Genomic DNA, 23,298 nt, shown 5'->3' on the forward strand with positions numbered 1-23,298 from the left:
CTTTTGAATTTCTAGCCAGAGCATTCATTGTCTTTTGGGGATCACCTAGGGGCCGGGGGCCTGGGGTTCAAGGTGGGAGAAGGGCTCACTCTGTGTAGACCTGTCTTGCTACCATTTCCATGCTAACATACCTGCCGGGTGTTGCTCTTGGAGTCCTAGGCAGGAAGCTGAGCAGAAATCCACCTGCTCCCAGATCCACCAATTTATCTGGAGGATTCTGTCGTCCATGTCTACCTCCCTCCTTCTCTAGTCCGTATTAGCCCACCCCATGATGCTGATCACAGTTGGGGCTCTCTTGGAGATATTTTTATCTTCCTTGCTTCTCTGACTTTCCCTGAATGTCTGCGCCAGTGCCGGAAGCTATTTCTCTCTCTCCTGCATAGCAGTGAAGTGTCTCTCCACCACATCCCATATACCATCTACTCCGTGGTTCCTAATCAAGTTTGGGTCATCGATGCTCAGAGGTCAGCTTGCAATATCAAAGAAAACACTCTCTTTCCACTATGTTGCTCTTGCAATTACGCAGGAATTTTTTGCTGCTGTGAGCTTGACAAAAGTCAGTTTGGAAAGTCAAGATTGAACAAAGATTTCTTCCTCTGGTCTCTCTACCTTTTTCCTCAGGAGCAGGGGAGATGGAGTTACTGTTGTCCTGTGATCTGGTGGCGTAAACCCAATCACAGTTCAAAGTCGTCACCCCATTGTGGGGAAATGTTTTAGTGCAATTTCACAGAATCTCCTGTTGGCATGTCCTGTTCACTATCTGGAGTCCTAAGGGTGGATCTAAAATGTAGGTGATCCATAGGATGCTTTCCTTCTCAACATTGTGGGGGTGTCCCACCATAAAGAGGCTGCTCAATGTCTGGGCTCATCCCGTATTTCACTTTCTGGAAACTGCCTACAACTCTAGGGGTGGATGATTGCAATCACTTTAGATTATGTGATCCAAGTTTCTCTGACCATGACTATGGGACCAGGGATGGATATTTGGCCCAAAGTGTGACAGATTGCATTTTCCAAGGATAACTTTGAGCAGTGTCTTCCATGGACATACTCTTCTTATAATCTAACTTTGCTCTGCTCCCTTTAGACCACGTAGCCTGTGTCCCCTCCCTGGTCAGAACTTCATGGCTCTTGGACCTAGAGAATGCACTATGTGACTCTTTTTTTTGGAAAATTTTAATGTTTATTTATTTTTGAGAGAGACTGAGCAGGGGAGGGGGAGAGAAAGAGAGAGGAGGATAGAGAATCCAAAGTGGGCTCTGAGCTGTCAGCACAGAGCCCCATGTGGGACTCAAACCCACGATCCATGAGATCATGACCCAAGCTAAAGTCTGACACCCAACCGACTGAGCCACCCAGGCGCCTGCGCTAAGCAACTGGAGACTACACCACATTCAGCTTTCACCCTGTGCACTCTCTCAAAATCTCCCTTTTGCCTACTCCCTCTCTTTCTTCTATCTCAAGACACTTGCTTTTAGAGCCCAGCCACCATGTGATGAAGAAGCCCAGGCCATATGGAAAGGATGCATGTAAATATTCCAGTGGATAGTCCCTGTCGAGGTCCCAACCAAGAACCAGCATTAATAGCTGGACATGTGAATGAGGAAGCCTTGGAGATTGGCTCCAGCCCAGCCACCGTTGGACTGCAGTCACAAATAGGACCCTGAGTGAGAACCATGTAGGTGAGCCCAGTCAACCCTCAGAACCGTGACAGATTACAATAAATGATTGTTGTTGTTGATGCTACCAGGTTTGGGGTGTTTTGTCACACGGCAATAGGTAACTGATACATAAGGGGAGTCATCACAGAGATTTTCAGATTGTGTCCCAGGGATTTTGGGGCTGGGTCACAGGGGGCTTGTGCCAGCTAGCCATGGGGGCTGGGCCTGGGAGAGTACGCAGACTTCTGAGGATGTCATTTCAGTCAGGTCTGACTATGTGTGAAAGAAACCGCATACAGAAAGAATAGAGAGTCCATTTGCAGGGAGAAGGAATTGAGAGTTCGTGTCACCTAGGGAAGGTGTATTGGCACGTTTTTGGATGACTTGCAACATCTTAGCTTTGGAGAGGCCTGGTTCTCCATTCAAGCTTGTAAGATGCTTTCAATTAATCACAATCATAATGGCATTTTCATTGTTTGCCTCAACTAATTTGAGTGTGTTTTTGCTCCTTGTAACCAAACAGTCCCTGATTAAAATATGTCTCCGAACCGATTTGAAATGGAAATGGACACACCACTGGCTCCATGCAAAATAAATCAGCCGCAGAAAAGTTTTAAAAATGAAAAGTTTTTGATGGTTTTGCTACAGTGATAGAGAAGGGGGCATGTGCATCTGTAAACTCCCAGTCTTTTTAGCTCTCGATATGCGGAAACTATGGGGGTCGTCAATGCCACTCACTAGATATTTCCTGCTCCCTGTCTGCTTGGAACATCGTGGAATCACACTTCCTGGCTCCCTTGCAGCATGGTGGGACTCTGTCACCAGATCTGACCAAGAAGTTTTGAGCAGAAGCGATAGGTGTCCCATCTGGGCTGCCGTTTATTTATTTATTAAAAAAGATTTTTTTTAAGTTTACTTATGTATTTTGAGAGAGCGAGAGAGAACACGAGTGGGGGAAGAGCAGAGAGAAGGAGAGACAGAATCCCAAGTGGGCTCCACACCATCAGCACAGAACCCAATGGTGGGCTTGAATCCACAAACTGTGAGATCACGACCTGAGCCAAGATCAAGAGTCAGACACTTAACCAACTACACCACCTAGGTACCCCTCTGGGCTGCCATTCAATTGCTCCTGCCAGACCCTCCCGGGTTCTCTTTCTCCACTGCCAGAGATAGTGGCCACTCCAACGATCTCTGAGTCCTCGAGTAAGGGTGAAGAGGTCCAACAGAAGTCCCACATGACCCACAAGAGAGTGGATTGAAAAATAATCCTTTCGTGTTGTAGAGAGATTTGGGAGTTGTTTAACACGCTAGCATAATCCAGACAAACCTACCTGATTCAATGACTCTGCATCATAATCACCAAGCAGATTGAGATTCCCCAGGAAAATCTCCCTTAGCAGCCTCTTCTTCTTATCTCATGGCGCTGCCATCTTGATTCCCCAAGAAGCTTCAGAGGAAGTCAGAAGTTTCCTCTTCCTGTGCCCCTCCTATGCTGAAGGGGATAGGTCTTGTTCCGTGGCCGTATCCTGACCCCATTCTCCTTTCTCTTCACATTTTCACGCCCTCAGGGTTGTGCAGTCTTTGAAGATTCTCATTCAACCCTATGACGCCGTTCAATAGTCACGTATTTTCCCTTCTACTAAACTTTCCTATGATTTATACACTCTGCCTCAGCTTTCGCATCATTTCCTAAATACCTAATCCTCTGTGAATCCGTTTTTGCTTTAACCTCTTCACCGAACCTGGTTGCCGAAAACTGTTTGTTTTCACAGATCAAGGCTACTCTGAGCCCTTGGGTTCCAAGTTTTAACTCTAAATGTAGGGTTATAGGATTTCAAAATTGGGGGGAGGGAAGGCAGAATGATGTGCTTCTCCAACCTTAATGTGCATAGAATCACCTAGGAGTCTTGTTAAAAGACAAATTCTGGGGCCCCGCCCCCAGGGATTCTGATTCAGTAAGTCTAGGGTGAGAACCAGCAATCTGCACTGCAATGAGCTCCCAGTGGGTACGGACATTGCCACTCACGTGGGCACACTGGAGTAGCTGACAGTTTTTCATTTTTTTCCAAGCCAGAAAACTGATGTAGGAACCACCATCCCTTAAATAGCAGAGGAGGTCCTCTCTGGGGTTGCCGTGATCAACCACAGGGTGTAGCTCTTGTAAACGCTCCAGGATGGAATCACTAAGCTTCACACAGTTGGGAATGAGGGCAATGATCTTAGGCTTCTACCCTCCACACATATCTCCAGAGCTTAGACTCGGGGTTGGGAATGAGACTGGAGACAAAATGACTTCTTTCCTCTTTGTGCAGAAATCCCTGGTCCTGAAACACACTTCTGAGCTCTGTTGCTAGGGGCAAACACATCAGAAGAATGCACTGTTGAGAACTTCCTGTGACAATGTGTTCTTCGGGATTTTTTTTTTTAAACAAGCAAGTTTTTGATTTTGGAAAGCCACAAGAAGTTAAGTTAAATGGAAGGGACCTTAAACTTTCTCTAGCTTAATACCTTTCCTTTCTAGCTATCTGGTTGACACGTGGTAGACATGCGGGCGACTGGGAAGATGCTATCTGATACACAGCGCCTCCAGCCAAGGGTCTTCTGCTTTCCTGCCATCAACCCACCCGTGTGCCATGACTAGTGCCAGCTGAGCTCACCAACTCCCTGAAAAATCTTGACAAAGTCACAGAAACAGATACCAAAATTGCTGAGAATGATTTTAGGGATTTAGAGTGGCATGGCCCACTTGCTTTGTTTTAAACAACAACGGTGAGATTTGAAGGGCAGAACTAAGTCAAGGCCACCCAGCAAAATGCTGGCAGAGCCAGAACAATGAACAAGGTTGTCTGACTCCCCTTCCAGTGCTCTCAGTCTGTATCCTATTCTCATGGGATGGACAGGACCCAGGAAGACAGCAGGATGGGCTATTCCCAAGTTCATTTAGAACCTAGACGTCCTGATAGAATTTGAGTATTCTTTTGTGATAATTAGGTGATCAAGTCTTTCAGACATGACAAGGACCTCGGAGTCTAATATTCCCACATAGGACGAGGACACCCAAGGCCCAGAAACATCCATGGTGCACAAGTTACAGATCCCTCCTTCTGGAACTTTCTTTTTGTGTGTGTGTGATTTTTTTTCTAATAGTTTATTGTCAGGTTGGTTTCCATCTTCTGGAACTTTCAAAGCACTCATTCCTAGCCTCTGCTCCTTCTGATTTGTCTACTCCTGACACACTGCAGCCTAGTGAGTGTCCTTAACTTTCTTGTTAGAATCTTGAAGAAAATCCTTCTTGCTCCTTCCTAAAGGTTTCAAGCTTCCCTTTCATGCTCAACCAGAGACAAGAAGGATCAGTGTCCAAAGTGACATGGAGGTGAAAAGCCATTGGAGACTCTTGGCATTCCTGCGTTCCCAACATGAGTCGTCCCTGGCTTTGGCTTGATGATGACATAGTAGGACCTCATTTATTCAAAATTAGTGACACCTGGGATGGGCTAAATTGAGGTTTACCTTGGAGAATCAGAGAAAATGTTGAACAAATTATTAAAGTTACTGATATTTTATTTATTTATTTATTTATTCATTCATTCATTCATTTGTTATGTATTTATTTATTTCTATTGTTTATTTATTTTAAGAGAGAGAGAATCCCAAGCAGACTCCACGCCGAGCGTTGAGCCTGACATGGGGCTTAATCCCACAAACCACGAGATAATGACCTGAGCCAAAATGGAGTCCAACGCTCAACCCACCTATTCACCCAGGCGCCCCCGGTGTTAGTGATATTTAAAGAGGGATATTTAACCTATTTAAGGGAAGATAGTTTTAAAGTATTTTAGAAATACCATTTAAAGCATACCTAGGACTCTCTGACCCATACCTCTCGACCGTTTTTATATTAATTACACATTATTCTTACCTGTTCAATAATACAGAATTCTCCTGAGATTTTTCTCTTAGGGAACATGATGCTGGTCTAATTTAGTCATTATACACATGTGTAAGCATTGTAATTAAATTATACTTCTCTAAAAAAATTCTCCAATTCAGAATTTTGTTTTCCCTTGAGTTTCCTTTCTTTTTTTAAATTTTCAAATGTTGTTTTTGTTTATTTCTGAGAGAGAGAGAGAGAGGGACAGTGTGAGCAGGGGAGGGTCAGAGAGAGAGGGAGATACAGGATGTGAAACAGCCTCCGGGCTCTGAGCTAGCTGTCAGCACAGAGCCTGACACAGGGCTCGAACCCACGAACTGTGAGATCATGAGCTGAGCCAAGTCAGACACTCAGCTGAGCCAAGTCAGACACTCAACTGACTGAGCCACCCAGGCGGCACTGGGTTTCCTTTCAATAATGAATACAGATTAGCGAAGCTTTTCTATATGTGTGTGTATGTATTTGCTGTGGTCATCATAGAGACATTGTGACTTAGGAGCAATGCATTATAGTAGTGATTATTATAGTGAGCAAAATACATTTCAGAATATGTATGGTTATGTGTTATTAACTAGTAGACAGGTTTGTAACTTCGTTTTAAGTGTGGAATGCCATTGGCAGGAGATAATAAAGGGAATTAAAAAAATAATATAGCTATTTATATTATTTCTTTGAGGTTTATTTATTTTTAGAGGGAGAGAGAGTGAGCAAGCAGGGGAGGGGCAGAGAGAGAGGGAGACAGATGATCTGAAGCGGGGCCCAAACTGATGAACTGGGAGATCATGACCTGAGCCCACGTGAGACGCTTAACTGACTGAGCCACCCAGGTGCCTTTAAAGGGGTTTTAAAATGTAGGCTCAAAACACCCAATGAGAAGGGTTTTAGTTGCATAGGAGTCAGGCAGTTGGTAACAGAGCATAATTCATTGTAGATTCTAGGAAGCCTGGTGTTGGTGACGTTGGCCAAAGACCATGTCCTATTTGGCAGCACTTCGTTTGTTGAACTTGAGCCCACCTGTATCTAGGTTATGGTGAAAGCTCAGAAACACAGAACAACAGATGACCTTAGCAGCAACAGTGAACGTGCCAAAGAAAATAATATAAAAAATGGGTCCAGAGAAAGAGGGTCTTGAGTAAGACTCCAAATCTAAATCAGTTTACATGGTGCAGCTGGATTGTCCAGTTTAATTGCCATGGATATTTAACCACGGACACTCTAACCACCTATGATAACTACAAGAATTAACTGTAAAACCAAACTGTAAGACCTCATGTCTAAGAACAATAGCGCCAGCGTCAATGAACATGGCTACAGAGTCACTAACTTTGCTTTGAATTAGTACACCTTGTCCACTGACATTGTCCTAAGCCTCCCTCCCTGCATTCCTTTGGTTCACTGTTTTTAAAAGCATTTTTAAGGCCAAATTTGAAGATCGTATAATCCACCCCTTGTAATTATACAGTGAGATGATGTCTAGTACATTCATACAGTTGTGGGCTTCACCCTAAGGCAGTTCCCTACATCCTCTATGCAGTCAACCCTTACTTCTACCCCCATATCCAGGGCTCTGCATTCCTTTGTGATTAAAAAAAAATTTAATGTTTATTTTTGAGAGAGAGTGCGAGCGGGAGACGGCCAGAAAGAGAGAGACAGAGGATCCAAAGCAGGCTGTGAGCAGTGAGGGCAGAGCCTGACACGGGGCTCGAACTCACAAACCATGAGATCATGACCTGAGCCGAAATCAAGAGTCGACCGCTTAATAGACTGAGTCGCGCAGGCACCCCTTCTTTGTGGTTTTTAATTACCTTGCGTTACGGCTGTATGTAAAAACAAGCATGTTGGCTATTTTAAGAGACACAGGTTATGTTGAAACGGCTTTATTATTTTTTTTAATCCATAAATATCTGTTACTGACAAAAGTGGAAAAAATCCTTAAGACTAAATCTTACTAAAGGGATACCTGTTTACAGTACATATAGAATGTGCTTTGACGAGTAAGTGGAATGCTAAGATCTGTACAGAAATAGCAGGTGCATGGGCACTGCTCTCAGGAAGCTTCCTTACGAGGAACGGAGAAACTGTAAGGGTACAGATAGAAAGGTACTTTTCATCAGTACTACCATATAATAAACACGGAATCCGTAAATTGGGCTAATGCATATAAATGTTCATTAATCCCCCCCACCTTAGGAAATTGTGTCCCCAAACTAAAAATATTACAGTAAGAATTGCTTTTTATTAGAGAATTTCAAGAATTCTTTACTACAAAATGTCTAGTTGAGTTACAGAACTAAAGGAATAGATGCCACTATGAAGCGAATGAACAAGTCCTCTCATGGAGTGGCATTCCAGGGCACAGCAGGAGTGGACAGCCTTGAGGGCGGGGGTCTTCCCCTCCCTCAGGAGGGAAGGTGCTAAGGAAACAGACAATGTCATTTCTTTTACTGATGGAAGGTTGATGGGTTTGCCGATTTACAAGATGGGTTTGATGATGCGGACTTGCACTATCAGTTCTTGCTTCACAAGCTTTCACCAGGAGGATGTTAGTCTCACGAGGAGGGGCTGGAAAGGTACTAGCCTGGGGTGAGCGCCCACCTCCTAGCAGCCCAGGGGGTGATGCCCCCCCCCCTCCAGTGAGAAAGGAGCCCAGTGACCAGACTCCGTCTTCAGGACACAGGTCTGGAGTGAGATATAACAACGCCCATTTCAACACGGACCTTTTTGCTGTGTGTTCTCCTTTGTGGCTTGAAATGCATTTCCAAGCTGTCACCAAATACAAACTTTACACCCCGGTGGGGCACCCTCGGGACCTTTCTGCTCCAGCCTGTCCTCTCTCTGAAGTAATAACCGCCTCCCTCCAGCTTCAAGGACCACATCAAAATGAACACTTCAAATTCAGAATTCCCCAGTGACACAGATACCCTGGATGATTTAGATGTGTCTATATGAGAGGGCTTCTGTGAACACTGTTGGTAACCTGTTGAATGGGTAGGGCCTTACGCCTGCAGATATGAGCATCTCTGGGTGGCCCAAAATACGGAGCCCACCTTAGACTCTAGCGAGGGGTCTAGTGGATACCCAGGGCATCTGAGGACATCACCATGGGGCAGGTGTAATGGTATGTGTGCAGCTCATTTGCGGTGGGGAGGAATGTGAAGAAAGGAGGGGGTGAGAATACGGAATGAAGGCCCTAGGATGTTAAAGTTGGATGAAACTTCAAAGCTCACTAAGTCAAAGCCCCTCTTTCTACAGCTGGGAAACTGAGGCACTGAGAGGGAATGTGACTCGTCCTCAATCACATGGCAAGATGGAGACAAAGGCATGTCCCCAAGAGCCTCAGCCCTGTGCTTTTTCCCTCCTGTAGTATGCTGCCTTCTGAAATTAAATACAGAGCCCAGGAAGACCTAGCTTTCATACTGAGTCTCTCATTAAAATGCTGCATTTATAAAAAATAACATTTGAACCCTGGAAAATACTTCATTAAAACACAACAAGCTTCCTTGAAAATACTCCAGAGTGAAACGTCCCAGGTTCAGGAAGGGTGGTGGAAGGAATGTCTATGGGAGGTAAGATAAGACGTCAACTCTTCTCAGAGCAAGTGGATGTCTAGGGTCCAGGTCACCAGCAGCCCCTTCAGATGACCTTGGGTCAAGCCCACACTTGCCAGTGGATGGGATCTGAGGATGGAAGGCCGGTGGCCAAGTATCTCTGAAGAAAGATGGATTGTTTGGTGGCAGGGTTACTGGTAATGGAGATTTCTCCATGCTTGGAAGGCCATGAGACTCTCCCGTCTTTTGAGGGAAGGGGTGAAATCCGTGACACATATAAGCAGGACAGATGTAAGCAAGGTGGCAGAGTGGCCAAGAGCCACCAAGGATATGAATCTTTGGCCAGAGAAGGAGCCTCTGGGCTCAGGGCAGGCTGGGCAGGAGCTTCAGGGAAATGCCAGCTGCAGAAACCAAGGCTGACCTTCAAACCACGATGTCCCTGACAGGCCAGCTTCTCTCTCTAACCTCCCGAAGATCAGAGAGAAAGAGCCCTTGGCTGCATGGCCTGGGGAACCATCTTGTAAGCGCAGGAGGTGAAGGATAAACCAACGAGGCCAACAGAAGTCTTGAAGAATGTGTCATTCTTTGCTTGTTTTCACTGAGGGCCCTAAGTTTTAGAACTTAGAGTATAGCAGAATGGAGGTAAACAAATTAGGGATGGAGGGAGGTAGATGGAGGAAGAGGGCAGGGCCAGGGAGATGAGAGGGAAAGACTAAAACGGGCATAGAAGACTGAGGTTAAAACAGGAGTTTCCAGGTGTGAGAGTGGAAAGAGGGAAGAAGTTTGAGTTAAGGGGAAAGTCTGGAACTTTCACCCAAGACACCAGGGAACCCCAAGGGTGGTACTCCAGTCAGGCGGATCAAGGAATTTCTGGGAAAGCCTTTGTGACTTATGAACTTACGCATGAGGGAAGGGCATGAGGGATGGCGAGAGCTTCACTGCCATCAAAGACCAAGGGGACCTGTGAGACCCTTCAGGACAGGAGAGAGCTCCATCCATTCCCATCAGAGCAATGGACACACACACACACAAAGGACAAAACAAGCAGAAGGAAGTTCAGGGCTCTGAGCTGCCCTTGCTGGGAAAGGAGGGCTTTCACCATGGGATGGATGGCCCTTCTATGCATGCTAGCGGCCACCAGCCTGTAGGGCTGGAAGTCATGATATCTCGGTTCCAGCCCAGAACCTTCTCTTACCCGATACATGAACGTGTCTGGTCACGTGGCTCTGCTTGTTCTGCAAATGTGGATGGGGCAGTTGAATAAATGAGATATTTCTGTATCCCAGTCGAGCCATAATTTTGTGGATTTTTTAAATGAGGGACTGAATTGGAGCAAGTTTGTAGACCTCTCTCTTTCTTCTTTCTTCCTCCCTCCCTCCCTCTCTCCATCCATCCCTCCTTTCTTTTCTTCCTTCCTCCCTCTGCTCCTTCCTTCCTTCTTTATTTCCTTCCTCCCTTCCTTCCTGACCCAAGTGTGAAGCAGAAGAATCATTTCAACAAAGTAAGCGTTAGGTAGAATGTTCTGATCTGACTGACACCAGAGGTTTTAAACCGGACAGCGATAAGGCTGGGATGAGAAGTGCTTTGGAATCAACCTATCAAACAACCCCTGAGACAGACAGACAGACAGACAGGGCAGGGGAGAAGCATCGTGCTACGGCTGCAGAACTCGGTGCCAAGATGCTTCTGACCCAGGATGAGATCAGGTTTCTGGTTCGGCGTGTGTATGTGTGCAGACACCTGGGGAGGGGATTTTCACCCTTTCCCCTCTGCACCGGCAGGCAGCCTTTGAGGGGAGGCTGGATTAGAGGACAGTGGGTTCAGGGGGACCAGCCGTGAGAGACACACCTCCGTCTCTGGGAGTGGCCAACTACTCCATTTAGATTGGTTTCCTCCCCCTAGCCCTCTTAGCCTTGCCTTCTGGAACAAACTCTCATGAAACCTTGGGGACCAGCCCCTTGAGAAGGTTTATGTGTTTGTAGGGGAGGAAAGCAGAGAGCGATCCCTGTCCTCACAGCCTCACAGTCTCGGTGATGCTATCCCAGTGGGGACGCCGAGAGCTGTGTTCACCACCTCCAGCCTGGATCCCCTTATGATGAGCCTTGAGGAGGAGACAAGAGCTTTGGAATTCTTGAAATAAGTAAGAGGACTCAGTCAGTTGAGTTTTCTGTGGATTGTAGACATGGTGAGATTAAAAATTCCAAGGGCTGACACTGGGGGGGTTCTTCTTGCCAGACCCCCATTTTAAAGGACCATCCATGTTGTATGCAGAACTGGGGGAACCCAAAATCCCAGTTTAAGGTCATTGTTTTTGGAGTCTGAGTGTGGCGACAGTCGTATATTTTTGAATCATACCTTTACCCACCAGTCTGGGGCTGATTCCCCGTGCCCCAGCCCAAGGAAGTGCCCTGGCCCTGAGAATGGGGGAGCCCCTTCTCTCCCCCCAGGCTCTGGTCTTAGGGAGTTGGATGCCGCTTAGTTCACTATTCACTCTCCGGGAGGCTGGTACACCCTGCCCACTGCCCACGTTGGAGGCAGAGAAGGGGCTGAGATGGGCTGGCAGGGGCCAGCCCCCCCCCCCCAATAGAACTGAAGGCATGGATCTGCCTGGTGCCCGAGTGCCCCCTGCAGGGGAGCGGTGGGGAGCTGCCCAGGTAACCCCCAGACCCATAGCCTGGAGTACCATTATCTGCATTCGCCGACGGGTCTCTGTTGCTTTGATGCAGAAGAGGCACTGGTCTGAAGCAGCAGCAGCCAAGAGAGAGTAACGGAAGGGCAGGGGGAGCGAGGAGGAGGCAGGGAGAAGGAGCAGTGAACAGAGAAGGGGCCGGGCAGGCGGGCAGCGGTGGGGAGAGAGGGGTGGGCATGGTTCAAGACCACTGCCTGGGGTCCTCCTCGACTGGGGGCCAAGCCACCCTCTCTGGAAGTCTCAGCCTCAGCCTGCACGGTGGGAGACGGGCAGAGCCCCGGCAGATGGGAATGGCGAACCCCTGAGGCCCAGGGCATCACAGTGGCTCTCCCCGCCTTCTGCTCTCTGGCCACGGCAGAGGCCTCTGGGGAGCAGAGCAAAGGAAGGGAAGGCAGGCCTGAGCGTCGGGTCATAGTTCAGACTAGAGGCCTAGAGGAAGTGCGGAGATAGGTTGCTGGCGAGGCCACCCCCAAAGTCCCTGTACCCCACTGTGACTTTCCTCTGGGTGGGCTACAGGAAAGCCCCAGACGGCTCAGGGGCCAAACGCCTAGAGCCGGGGGAGGGGGTCGATGGGGGGAGGGTGTCCGCAGGTGGGGCAGCCAGCTAGAACTGGGTGGGGTGGGGGGTTCTCAACAACGGGGAGGCAGCTGAAGAAAGGGAACCCCTCCCTCTCCCGGGGCTTGGGGGAGGGGCGCCGGGCAGGGGGAAGGGCCACTCAGTGGGGACCAGAGACTTCCAGCAGGCAGAAGAGAACGTTATTGTGCTTATGGACACAGCAGCTCCCCGGCTCTGAGAGAGCGAGCAGGCAGTTTGTAGGCACTAGATTTCTGTGACGCGGTTGTAGGTAAGTGAATGAGACCAAGTAGCCTATTCGGTCAGCCCGTTGACTGCACCTGCTGGCCAGTCCAAACCCAGGGGGGCTTCGGACCAAGGTCAGGCCAGGGGCTCTTGGCTGACAGAGCCTGCAGCTGAGCCCCCGGGAGGGGGGAGAGGGACATGGGGCTGAAAGGGACTTAGTGGTAGGGGTGGGGCAGGGCGGGGCTGGGGCCTAGTGAGAGAGATCGCTCTAGACCTAGATCCAGGCCACCAGGCCGTGTCTCCCGGAGTATGGCTTTCTGGGCAGAGGTGCCCGCCCTCACCTCCTACAGACGGGACAAGGCAGGGGGTCCCCCTGCGCGGGGCTAGGGGCTCTGCTCCAGGCCCTGCCTGCCCCCTCCCCGCCCGGCCCCGAACCGCCAGTCACACGGTCACTTCCGTCTTGCTGGCCGTGTAGCAGGTGTGGTGGCCCGGGATGTAGTGCAGCTGCTCCACAGTGTTGTGTCTGCGGGAGGCGAAGGCCTGGCGCTTGGCGGCCGTCTGGCTCTGGCCCAGGGTGGCATAGGAGTTACTGGAGGCACTGGGATGGGAGTGCATCTTGGTCATGCGGTAGCGGTCCAGCACGGGCGTGGACACAAAGACGTCCGTGTGCGAGATGGCCCGCGACAGGGACTGCTCGGGGAAGGCCGTCCGCTCCGGGGACAGCAGCGGATCCTGGGAGTGCAGGCGCTCGGTGGAGAGCAGCTGCTCGTCGGACAGAATTCGGTCATAGGGCAGGCCGAAGTCATCCGGCAGGCCCCGCTCCGGCGACAGAACCCTGTCCTGGGACATGGCCCGGATGGGCCGGCGGGGCCGCTCCCGCGGTAAGGGCTTCTGTTGGGACATCTGGATGACATTGAGGGGTAGGGTGCCGCGGGCGGCCAGGTCAGGCAGATGCCGCCTCCGCATGTAATACTCGTCAGCTTCCTTGTCAGCTGGGGAGAGAGACGGAGAGAGCGGGCGAGAGCAGTCAGCTGGGGTGACAGTGTGACAGACAGCACAGCTGGGACCTGAACTAGGGCCCGGCAGCCCAGACAGGTGGCGTGCAAACCACTCCCCAGGGGTCTTGTTAAGTGCAGATTCGGATTCGGACCTCCTGGCCTGGGGTGGACCTGAGAGTCTGTCTCTAACCAACTCCCAGGCGGTGCTGATGCCTCTGGTCCAGGACCACCTTGAGTCACCAAGGGTGGAGGGGCTTCCTCAAGGTCCCTAGGGAGCTCAAGGCAGAGCTGATGGCACAGCCAAGCCCCTGAAATCCTGCTTCGACCACCTGGTGGTCCCGAAATAGACTGGGTCTTGCTGAAACGTGGGGGGAAGGGGGGGCAGTTGGTGGCCTTCTGATGAGGTTCAGAGCCTCTTTCTAGGGAAGCTGGGTTGCAGGACCAGACTCTCGCTACAATAAAGTGTAAGGTGCTCCAACCAAGAGGCACTTGTGAAAACGCTTAGCTGGTAACTTAGGAACATAGTAACACCTCCCCTGGAGTAACAGCCAGTGCATAGGAAACCAACACCCGCCTGTAGTTCCAGAATCAAGCCTACACCCGTGTACGCACAGAATCAAGCCTACACCCACGTCGCGTGGGCCCACAACATGGCCAGAACCATCCTATATGTGGAGCTCATTCAACACTCCACCCTCCTCTCCATCCAGGAGGTCCTCCCATGCTCACAAGGATTGCTACACCCTTACATTTACCCACACGCACAAGCCTGCTTTGCCCCAAATTTCAGGAACAAGGTTTCCTGTAGTTTTCGAAACCTTTGCAGAATTTGGCAATTCTGACTGCTCCCCGGTTTTCCCAGAGAGTCACGGATGGGTAGATTCTGCCTCCCTCTTCCCTGCCATTCACGGAGTCCTCAGATCTTCAGGGACCCCCACTTCTAGCCATAGAAGCTCACCATGGAGGTGACTAATGTAGATCCAGGGGATGGATTCCATAAGGGCAGATTACATAGCATCAAGTAAAGACTCAGACCCACAGTTGGGTGGTTATGAAAATAGACCCATGAGGACTTGGAGGCAGAAAGTCTACGGGTCAGAAAGCTAGGAAAGAAGAGCTCTCCTCTTATGTGCCTTGTTGACACTGTAATGGGTCTTAATGGGTCTTAGGTCTATCCCTGTCCAGACCCTCCCTGGACTCAAGTGGCAGAGCTGGGATCACTGGATGAACGGAACTCCATGATGAAATGGGGTGTGTGCATAAGAGTGGGGAGTCTTGGGTTCTCAAGACAGTGTTGGCTGGCTTAGGGAGGGAGCTGATTTCCAAAGCCTAGGAGGGATCTCAGAAAAATCTCTGGCACTGGTAGCCTCCACTCCAAGATAAGATGGAGCATGAGGAAGGCCCATGGTTTGAAGATGGTGGGTGCTGGGTGAGGCTGGGGAAAGGCTTTCTCTTGCAGTTTAAACTGGTACGTGAGTTGATGCACTGCCTTCCACGGGAACATGGGTCTGAGGATTCCGTGGCCTCTACTCTATCTTTGGGAGATGGATTCTGGCCATAACGAACAAACACAAGGGGCTTCCTGTCCTCTTCTTCCATGCTACACCTTTCTCTTTATTCTTGAAACTCCATGCCGGTCCCCTCGGGTGTACGGCAAGAGAGAGAAACACAGGAGGATGTCACAAAAGCCCCAGAGGAAGACCCCAACCCTGAGGTAACGCTACTTACTTAGCCTCTTCAGGGATGAGTACTTGCTGGGGTGGCTCTTCATTGCAGACTCATAGGATGGGGGCAGGTGGGCCAAATTCTGGAAGGATCTGGAGAAGGAGAGGTCATAGGGCTCCGTGGCTGACGTCAGGATGTTGTTCATCCTTGGCTTCTCTGCAAAAGAAGGGGCGGGTGCATTGCATTAGCGAGGACAACGAGCAGGCAGAAGGGGAGGATCCAAGCTCTATCTCTCGCTCCTCATCCTACTTTCCTGGCCCCCTGTACTAGGACACGGGTGGTGCTGGTGACTTGGTTTCCCCCATACTCAGTTCCAGTTGCCTATAAGACTGGGGACAAGTGCTGTTTTTGCCGTCACTGGCCATGCTGGTGGCCTAACCTTCCTTGAATGACAGGCTCCTCCCCGTGTGCCACTGTGCTGTCTGATGAAAATGTAAGCCTGATGGAGCTGAGGGTGGTCCTAAAATTATCTACGCTGGTGTAAAAGTTATGTCCTTTCCCTAATAGTTCTCAGGCTCAGGGGGGAAAAAAAAATCTCAATTTGAAATGGGGGAGGGTGACTGTGGTCTTGTCCACATACCCACAGAACGGGGTCCGGGACCCAGGTTCATTGAGACTCCATCCCACACTGCCCACCCCTCATTCCGTCCCTCATGTCACCCCTTATGCCTTGGGCCTCCCCAAGCCCTGTACCCGACAGGCCACTGTGAGCTACAAAGCTACTCCCTCCTCCTCAGGTCCTTCCCTGAAAGCCCCCCTTGGCTATCTCTGAGCCACTAGAAGAAAGAATGTAAGCAAAATGCTTAGCACATCATTCCCCTTTTCTCCTTCTTTCCCTGGAGATAGAGCCTTGAAATTCCAAAATCTGAAGACAGAGAAAGGAGTGTGTTCAATGCCAGACCAGGGGCGACAGAGCTGGAGAAGGTAGGAAAGAGAAGATGAATGGGTGATGAGGTGGACGACGCGTGAGGTGGATGAGCTGAGCTGGGCTCTGAGGACCACGTTAGGAAGAGCACGGGGGCCAGGGGGAGACAGGAGATGCAGGTATGGGTGAGGGGGTAGTTGGGAAGCAAGCAAGCAAGCGTGTCTTGGTGCTTGACTGACTTGATGAGTCTTAGCAAGAAATCAGCAGGCACTGCTGGGGAAACAGCGGTACCACTCCCCAAAATGAGGTGGGCAGGTAGCTCTCTCATTGCCCGTCTATCCTGTTTGGTTTGGGACTCCCAAAGAAGGGTCTGGCTGTGGCTCCCCATGCCTCTTGGCAGAGAGAGTGCTGAACTATAGAAGTCAGGAAATCTCTGAACTGGGAGACAAAGAGGAGCATTGCCAGGCTTGGTCCAAGGGCAGCCTCACTACAGGGAACTCCCAGCTTCTCTCTCCTTCCTGCCTTCGCTGGTACCCCTAAACCCTGGGGATGGAGCCAAGGGAGCCCAGCCAATGAGCTGGTGTTCATGCCAGCTCGGTACATATGTGAGGGGGTGAGGGACGCTCTACATCCCCGAGAGATCAGAACATGCTGTACAGAAAGAGCCTCCCTGGCACGGATCGGGACAGATGCCAGGAAGCGGGGTGCGCAGGAAGCTGGGAGTACTGCGATCTGGAGCTGGGTAACAGCCGAGGCTCTTGCTCCTACTTATTTACTTTCAGTGATGCTGGAGAAGGAATGAACTCCCCTCTGCCTATTGGCATCATACTCCCACTGAGGGCATCGCTCAGCTCACCCACTTCCAAAGGCAACATTTCTGGGTGCTTCTGCCCACCCTGCTCTGTCCTCCAACTCATGCTGCCGATCAAGGCCAGCTCTTCCTTGCCTTTGGCCTCCACCATGATTACCCCTGCCCCCTGCTCATGCTCTCTCTCACTCATATTGCAGTGTCTTTCCTTACTCGTTCTCTGCCCAAATTATCTCTTCGCTCAAGACTCTCGGCTCTGACGATGTCACATCTTTTCAGCCCCCGATGACATCTGGTCTCAAGCCCCTATTGCTTTTCCAGGCAATGCCACCCATTTTCATGTCTACGTGGTTCCTAATCACTTGACCTGACCTGGTCTTGTGGATCACCAAAGACTGCAATATTCTTGACAGCAGACACCTTGCCTTCCAATTTGTCTGATGCCTTCACAATGCATGGCCCACAACAGGAATCCAATTAACGCTCTTTGGTTAATCCAGTCGACACAGGCCACCTTCCCTCTTAATAACCTCTCTGCCAGTTCCTGGGGAAAGTGTAGCTTCTAATGAAGAGATGCAGAGAAAACCCTGCCTCCCCCAGGCTGTGAGCTGTTCAAGGGGCAGGGACTGGGTCTCAACTACCCTTGGACCCTTGCAGCGGGTGGAAAAAGAAGGGAGGAAGAGGAGGGATGAATGGCTCTCTTTCTGTACCCAGGAAGTGTTGGCTTCCTCTGGAGAAAACGGGCTCCCTGTTAGCCTTTCAGAAAGTTCAGGAGTGAGCAAAGCACTCCTCGCTAGCCTTTTCTGGCTCCTCTTCCTGCTGCTGCCTCATCACCGTGGGCATCCCCCCAGGCTCTCTGCTTCTGCCTTCTGCTTTTCTCTTTCAGCCTTCTTGCACCGACTGCCCCCCACTCACAGGGCGTCTGTTCCTGCTTCCATAGCATCACTTACTTACATCTTCAGCTGTAACTTCCCTCCAGGCTTCATGTCTGCATTTCTAGCCGCCTGCTGAATCCTTTTTCTTGACTACCCTATGGTCTCCAGCTTTACATGTCCAGATCCAAATTCACCATCGACAGCTCCGTCTCCTCTACCTGCTGGCTTGCTTTCCTGACTGGTTAGATTGCCTTAATAAGAACCCCCATTCTTCTCCCCATTTTGCTCACAGTTGACTCTCATCAACCGTATTCACCTCGTCACTAAGTTTTCTCAGCTCTGTCTACAAAATGTTTTATATCTGACCCATTCTTCTTTTCCCACGGTCCACATCACCACCGGTAGCTGCTGCTTCTTAACTGATCTCTCCAATTTCTTCCAGTTCTGGTTTCTCCTAGTCGCTACAACCTGAAACATCTTATTAAACTCTTGCTTTCATCGCATATTTCCACTAGGAGCCCAGCCCTAGAGGGGGACATCAAAATAGTCCACTTCTGTCTTCCTAATTATAATGCTCAACACCTCAATGCTGAAGCAGAGCATAATCTCACAGGAGAGTTGTCAGTCTCTCTGCCAAGTGAGCTGCAGAATTTATCTTTGTTTGGAGTTTCTCTCTCACTAAAATTTAACGATGTTTTCACTCCTTCAGAGCAAAGACAGCAGAATGACTGATGGTTCATAATTTACATGGCTGTCTTATGTTCTACCAAGTTCTGAGCAGATACCAAAAATAGTTTTTCTCTGCAGTTCCAGATGTTAAGTTGTGATCAAGAGGGTGTTATAAGAAGGACGTGTGGATTTTGTAAACCTCTGGCGCTACGCCCACACTCCTGTGCTCCACAGCCTTCACCTTCTTCCCCTGTCAAGAGGCTAACGCTCAGATCACCCAGGTTGGTTTTGAGTGTTATCAGCTCTCAGTTGGTTTGGGGGAGGATTGATGTAGGTTATGCCAAGTCACATGTCATTAGCAAATGGTACCACATGTAGACTTGGGCAAAAGGAGCATGCTTACTCTTTGCCCTGGACATATGGACTTTATGCCTGCAAGAAGTGATCTAGTGTGCACGTGAGAATGGGTTAGGAAAGGGTCTCCTTCCTTCCCTTTCGGGGCCGGAGATCACTCTGGTTTCAGAGACAGAACATTAGGAGACAATGGTCTAAGAGTGGGACTGAGCCACTGTGGGCCCCTTACATCTCCTGAGCTCCAGTGAGTCATGACCGTATGTCTGATGCCAGACGGGCATCAGCAGTCAGGATGGAGCCACTGGGGATGGGGATGGAACACGGAATGCTCACAGCCATCTCTCACCATGTGTAGGGGTCTGGGTAGGACTGCTTAAAATCGGATGGTTATACTGATGATCACCTGGAAATCATAGAAAAGAGATTTTTAAAGAAGAATTCAGGCATTCCATTGTTTCTCCCACACAGCGGCGCCTCTCTTGACAGCTAAGGTGTTAATCTGAGCCAAAGGAAGTCCTCCGAAAAAGCCTGGGCCCTCTGACGCCCTGGAAATGCGAAGGGCAGAAGGCAGTGTGTTAGGCGCAAAGAACCTTCCTCTGCTGTTTCTGTCTCTCTCCTCCTGCATCAGGGTATCCTCTGTCACCATGGAGACCCACCCACATCTGTGGATCTGGCTGACCAGCAACAGAGGTTGTTGGGGTGGAGGTGGGTGGAGGAGAAGGATGGGGACTAAGGGGCACTTGGCACGTATACGCACATGGGGTGGGGACTGGCCAGGGGACGTAGATCCTTTTGGGGGTAGGGGGTTGTAGGGCATCGTATGCCAGGAAGGGGATGCCTCTAACTTAAGGTGGTTGCACCTTTATGGGGCTTTGATTTGCCCTGAGTCTTTATACACGTGTGTCTGGGTGCATCCTGAGATGGGGCAAGCTGACGTGAGCTGTCCACTGCTTGCGATCAGGAGTCCTGAGTTCTAGGCTCTGTCCTGCCTATAAATAACACAGCCCAACGTTTCAAAAGCATGTATATTAATTATAAATGGCAAAGTCCACATTGATTGAACAAGTCACAAAATTAATGGAGTCACAGTTGCCAAGGCCCAGAGTTCAAAGTAATCTATAAGGTCTTCTTAAACCCAGTGACAGTGTGGTTTTGCCATGAAAGCACACTTGATCCCTGTGTTACTGCTTCATTTCAATAATTTTGCATTAAATTTTAACTAAAGCAAGGGGAAAAGGAGGCATGAAGTCTTTGATCTAGTTCGTCTAAACCGTGGATTACAGCCATGCCATCCTCTTGGGGCTAGAAGAGCTGTATCTGTTTCCTTATATTTTGCTTTGAAACCATCCTTTCTACCCTTGTCATCATGGTCTTTGGCTGCTCACTATAAAGGTTTTCTCACCAGATCCCATTTCCTCTTGTATTCTAAATATACTAGTGAGTGCTTCATGAAGGCTCTACCTTCTTACCCAAACTGGTAGTTCTCAAAATTACACCTCTCCTCGAGAGGTCTGTCTGGTGTGGAGGGTTCGATTTTAAATTGCTTATGGACATGGCCTTGAAATTCCTGCCCTTAGCCCAAACCATCATGTCCCCAAGTGAGCTCATCATCCCATTGCTTTATCCTCCAATGGTCAAGCTTCTCTCTTTCCAGGGCACTAATGTTCCATGGGCTTGAATGTAAAGCTTAATTCATGGTCCACCATTTCCCTCTCTTCATCCTCCATATCCTGTGAGTTCCCCAAATCCTGTTCCTTTAAATCCAGGCCTATAATAGATATTTTTGTCCAAATTTCTCTTAGCTCTAGTCCCTGGCCATTTCCAAGACGAATCATCCTGTGTACTCCTACTAGACAAAATTTCCCATACCAATGGAATCATGACATCGTTCCTGACTCTAAATAGTCACAGACAGCTATCCAGTGGGGTGTAGGTTTGAGCAACAAGCCAGACTTTCTCACATAGAGATATTCTTCCTTCCCAAGACAGAATATTAAGTTATATCCAGGGGAAAAAAACCATTTGCCAAAGGTTGAATCAATTCCACACTGGACCTGGGTTTAAGCAAGAGGAGAGAATCCAGGAAGGGAGATAATGGATAGATTTCTTCCCCCTCTATTTTTGCTTGTCCTCCAGAGGCAGGTAAAAAACAAACCTGTCTCCTTGCTTTCTGTTGTTATTTTTTTGGTATATTTGTTTTTAGGCAGTATGGTGGCATCAAAGAGATAGCTACAGCAAACGGAAGAATCCAGGTGGAATGGTGGACAGTGGCAATTACAGAGAAACATTCTTAATCTTCCATCTCAGAGTCTAGGTGCCACCGAGGAAAGGGGGATCGATTCGGGTTCAGTTAATAATTCCTGATCCCCAATTGTGCTCTGCGCTCTGTGCTAAAGACGTCAACATATATTCTAAAAAACCAATCTGTATAATGACTTTGACTGGAATATATATTATTGGTCTACCAATTTCCAGACTCTGTCAAAAACTCCTCAAATATCTTATTTGAAGCAGTCTTTATAATGTTTCTTTACAGAGGAGTTTGCAAGCAGGGTAAATGTCTTGAATTAAGATATTTTGTTTACAAGATCAATGCTCTTCCCTTTGTTTGAATTTCACTTCAAATGTTTTGCTGACATTTAATTTTTTTCCTACATTGGCATCAAGGAAAGAAATTTAAAGTATGAAGACGAAAATTAAAACTGTCTTAAAGTAACCACCATGACACTTTGTTATATTTCCTTTTGTTTCTCTGCCCCCTATAAATTACTATGTGTGTTTACACACACACACACACACACGCGCGCGCACGCACACACATTGCAATGAATTACCTTGTGCATTTTTCATTTTGCACAAGACAGAATAAGATTTGAACTCTTTTTTAAAAAATATTTTTATTTATTTCTAGGAGAGAGAGAGAGACAGCGTGAGCAGGGGAGGGTCAGAGAGAGAGGGAGATACAGACTCTGAAATAGGCTCCAGGCTCTGAGCTGGGAGTCAGCACAGAGCCTGACGCGGGACTCGAACCCACGAACCGCGAGATCATGACCTAAGCGAAAGTCGGACACTTAACCGACTAAGCCACCCAGGCGCCCCAGATTTGAACTCTTAAAATGGAGAAAAATACAATGATTTGATCCTCACATTTGTGCAAAACAACAAATGTGTGAGGTTATTCATTGTGACATCTTTATAATAGCAAAGAAAAGGAAGAAACCTAACTGTTCATATGCATATGTACATAGACACATACAGATAAATATGGATAATTTCCATATACGTAAGCTTGCAATATATGCTACTTTTAATCTGTTTTCTTTATACTTAATGGACAACATACCTTGAATACAGTTTCTTTTTTTAAGATTTTTTATTTTTAATTTTATTTTTAATGCTTATTTATTTTTGAGAGAGACAGAATGAGAGCAAGGGAGGGGCAGAGAGAAAAGGAGACACAGAATCTGAAACAGGGCTGTCAGCACAGAGCCTAACGTAGGGCTTGAACTCACGAACTGTGAGATCATGACCTGAGCCGAAGTTGGATGTTTGACTGAGCCACCCAGGCGCCCCTTGAGGTTTTACCCTTAAGTAATCTCTGCACTCAACATGGGGCTCGAACTCACAACCCTGAGATCAAGAGTCACATGCTCTACCAATTGAGTCAGCCGGATGCCCCTTAAATACATTTTCATGTTTTGAAATGTTCCTTGAAATATTTTATATGGTTTCATAATAGTAATTCTATAGAATACAGTGTATATCTATATTTATGTTTAATATGTTTATTTAACAGATACGGTTAAGCATTCCCCTCTTATTGTATGTTTAGATTGTTTAAAAGTTCAATAACGTTACATCAACAATCTCAAACATTGATCTTTAGCTGTCTTATTTCCTTAGACGAATAATAAAAAGCAGTCTTTCTAGGTCAACATTTTGCCAATTGGCTGGCCACGCGATAAAGTGGGTTGATAGATTTCCTCGCACTGAGCCATTCATCTCTTCCTGGGAATTTTCTTATTTGATTTTGGTGGTATTCTTTCATTACAACACTGGATTCTATTTGCATATATTTTATTTAACTCCTATATATATACAAAGAAAATCTGTCTTTTTTTGTGCTAACATACCAAGTTTGTTCATCAAGATAAATGATTTTGTAAAGTCAGGTGAATAACATTCCATTTTTCTGTGTGTCCTGAAACTGTTCATATAGCACATGGGACGCTTCTTCTTTGGAAGTTTGAAGGAATGTGGTAATAGAGATTTCTGGTATCTTTTGAGGAACTTAACCTGTTAGGACCATAGTAGGACTGACTTTACTATTTCATTGACTGTGCAACAACGAATTTGGGAGATGGATGTTGTTAC

General features: G+C 48.2%; 1 protein-coding gene across 3 annotated transcripts in view; it reads right to left on the reverse strand.

The window, feature by feature from the left end:
- Window positions 1–13,071: 13,071 nt before the first annotated feature.
- The window catches only part of SHISA6 (shisa family member 6), a 277,283-nt gene continuing 267,056 nt past the window's right edge, over window positions 13,072–23,298 (reverse strand). For 2 of the 3 annotated variants that reach the window (XM_039231469.1, XM_039231468.1), the window contains 2 exons: window positions 15,357–15,509; window positions 13,072–13,622 (listed from right to left, as the gene is read on the reverse strand). In XM_039231469.1, coding sequence (XP_039087400.1) covers window positions 13,072–13,622; window positions 15,357–15,509 — 704 coding nt within the window. Of the gene's footprint in view, window positions 13,623–15,356; window positions 15,510–19,270; window positions 19,328–23,298 lie in introns of all 3 variants that reach the window. The other variant, XM_039231467.1, reaches the window with a different exon arrangement.

The sequence above is a fragment of the Hyaena hyaena genome, unplaced genomic scaffold (genome assembly GCF_003009895.1).
Source record: "Hyaena hyaena isolate Hyena2069 unplaced genomic scaffold, ASM300989v1 scaffold_58, whole genome shotgun sequence".
NCBI lineage: Eukaryota > Metazoa > Chordata > Mammalia > Carnivora > Hyaenidae > Hyaena > Hyaena hyaena.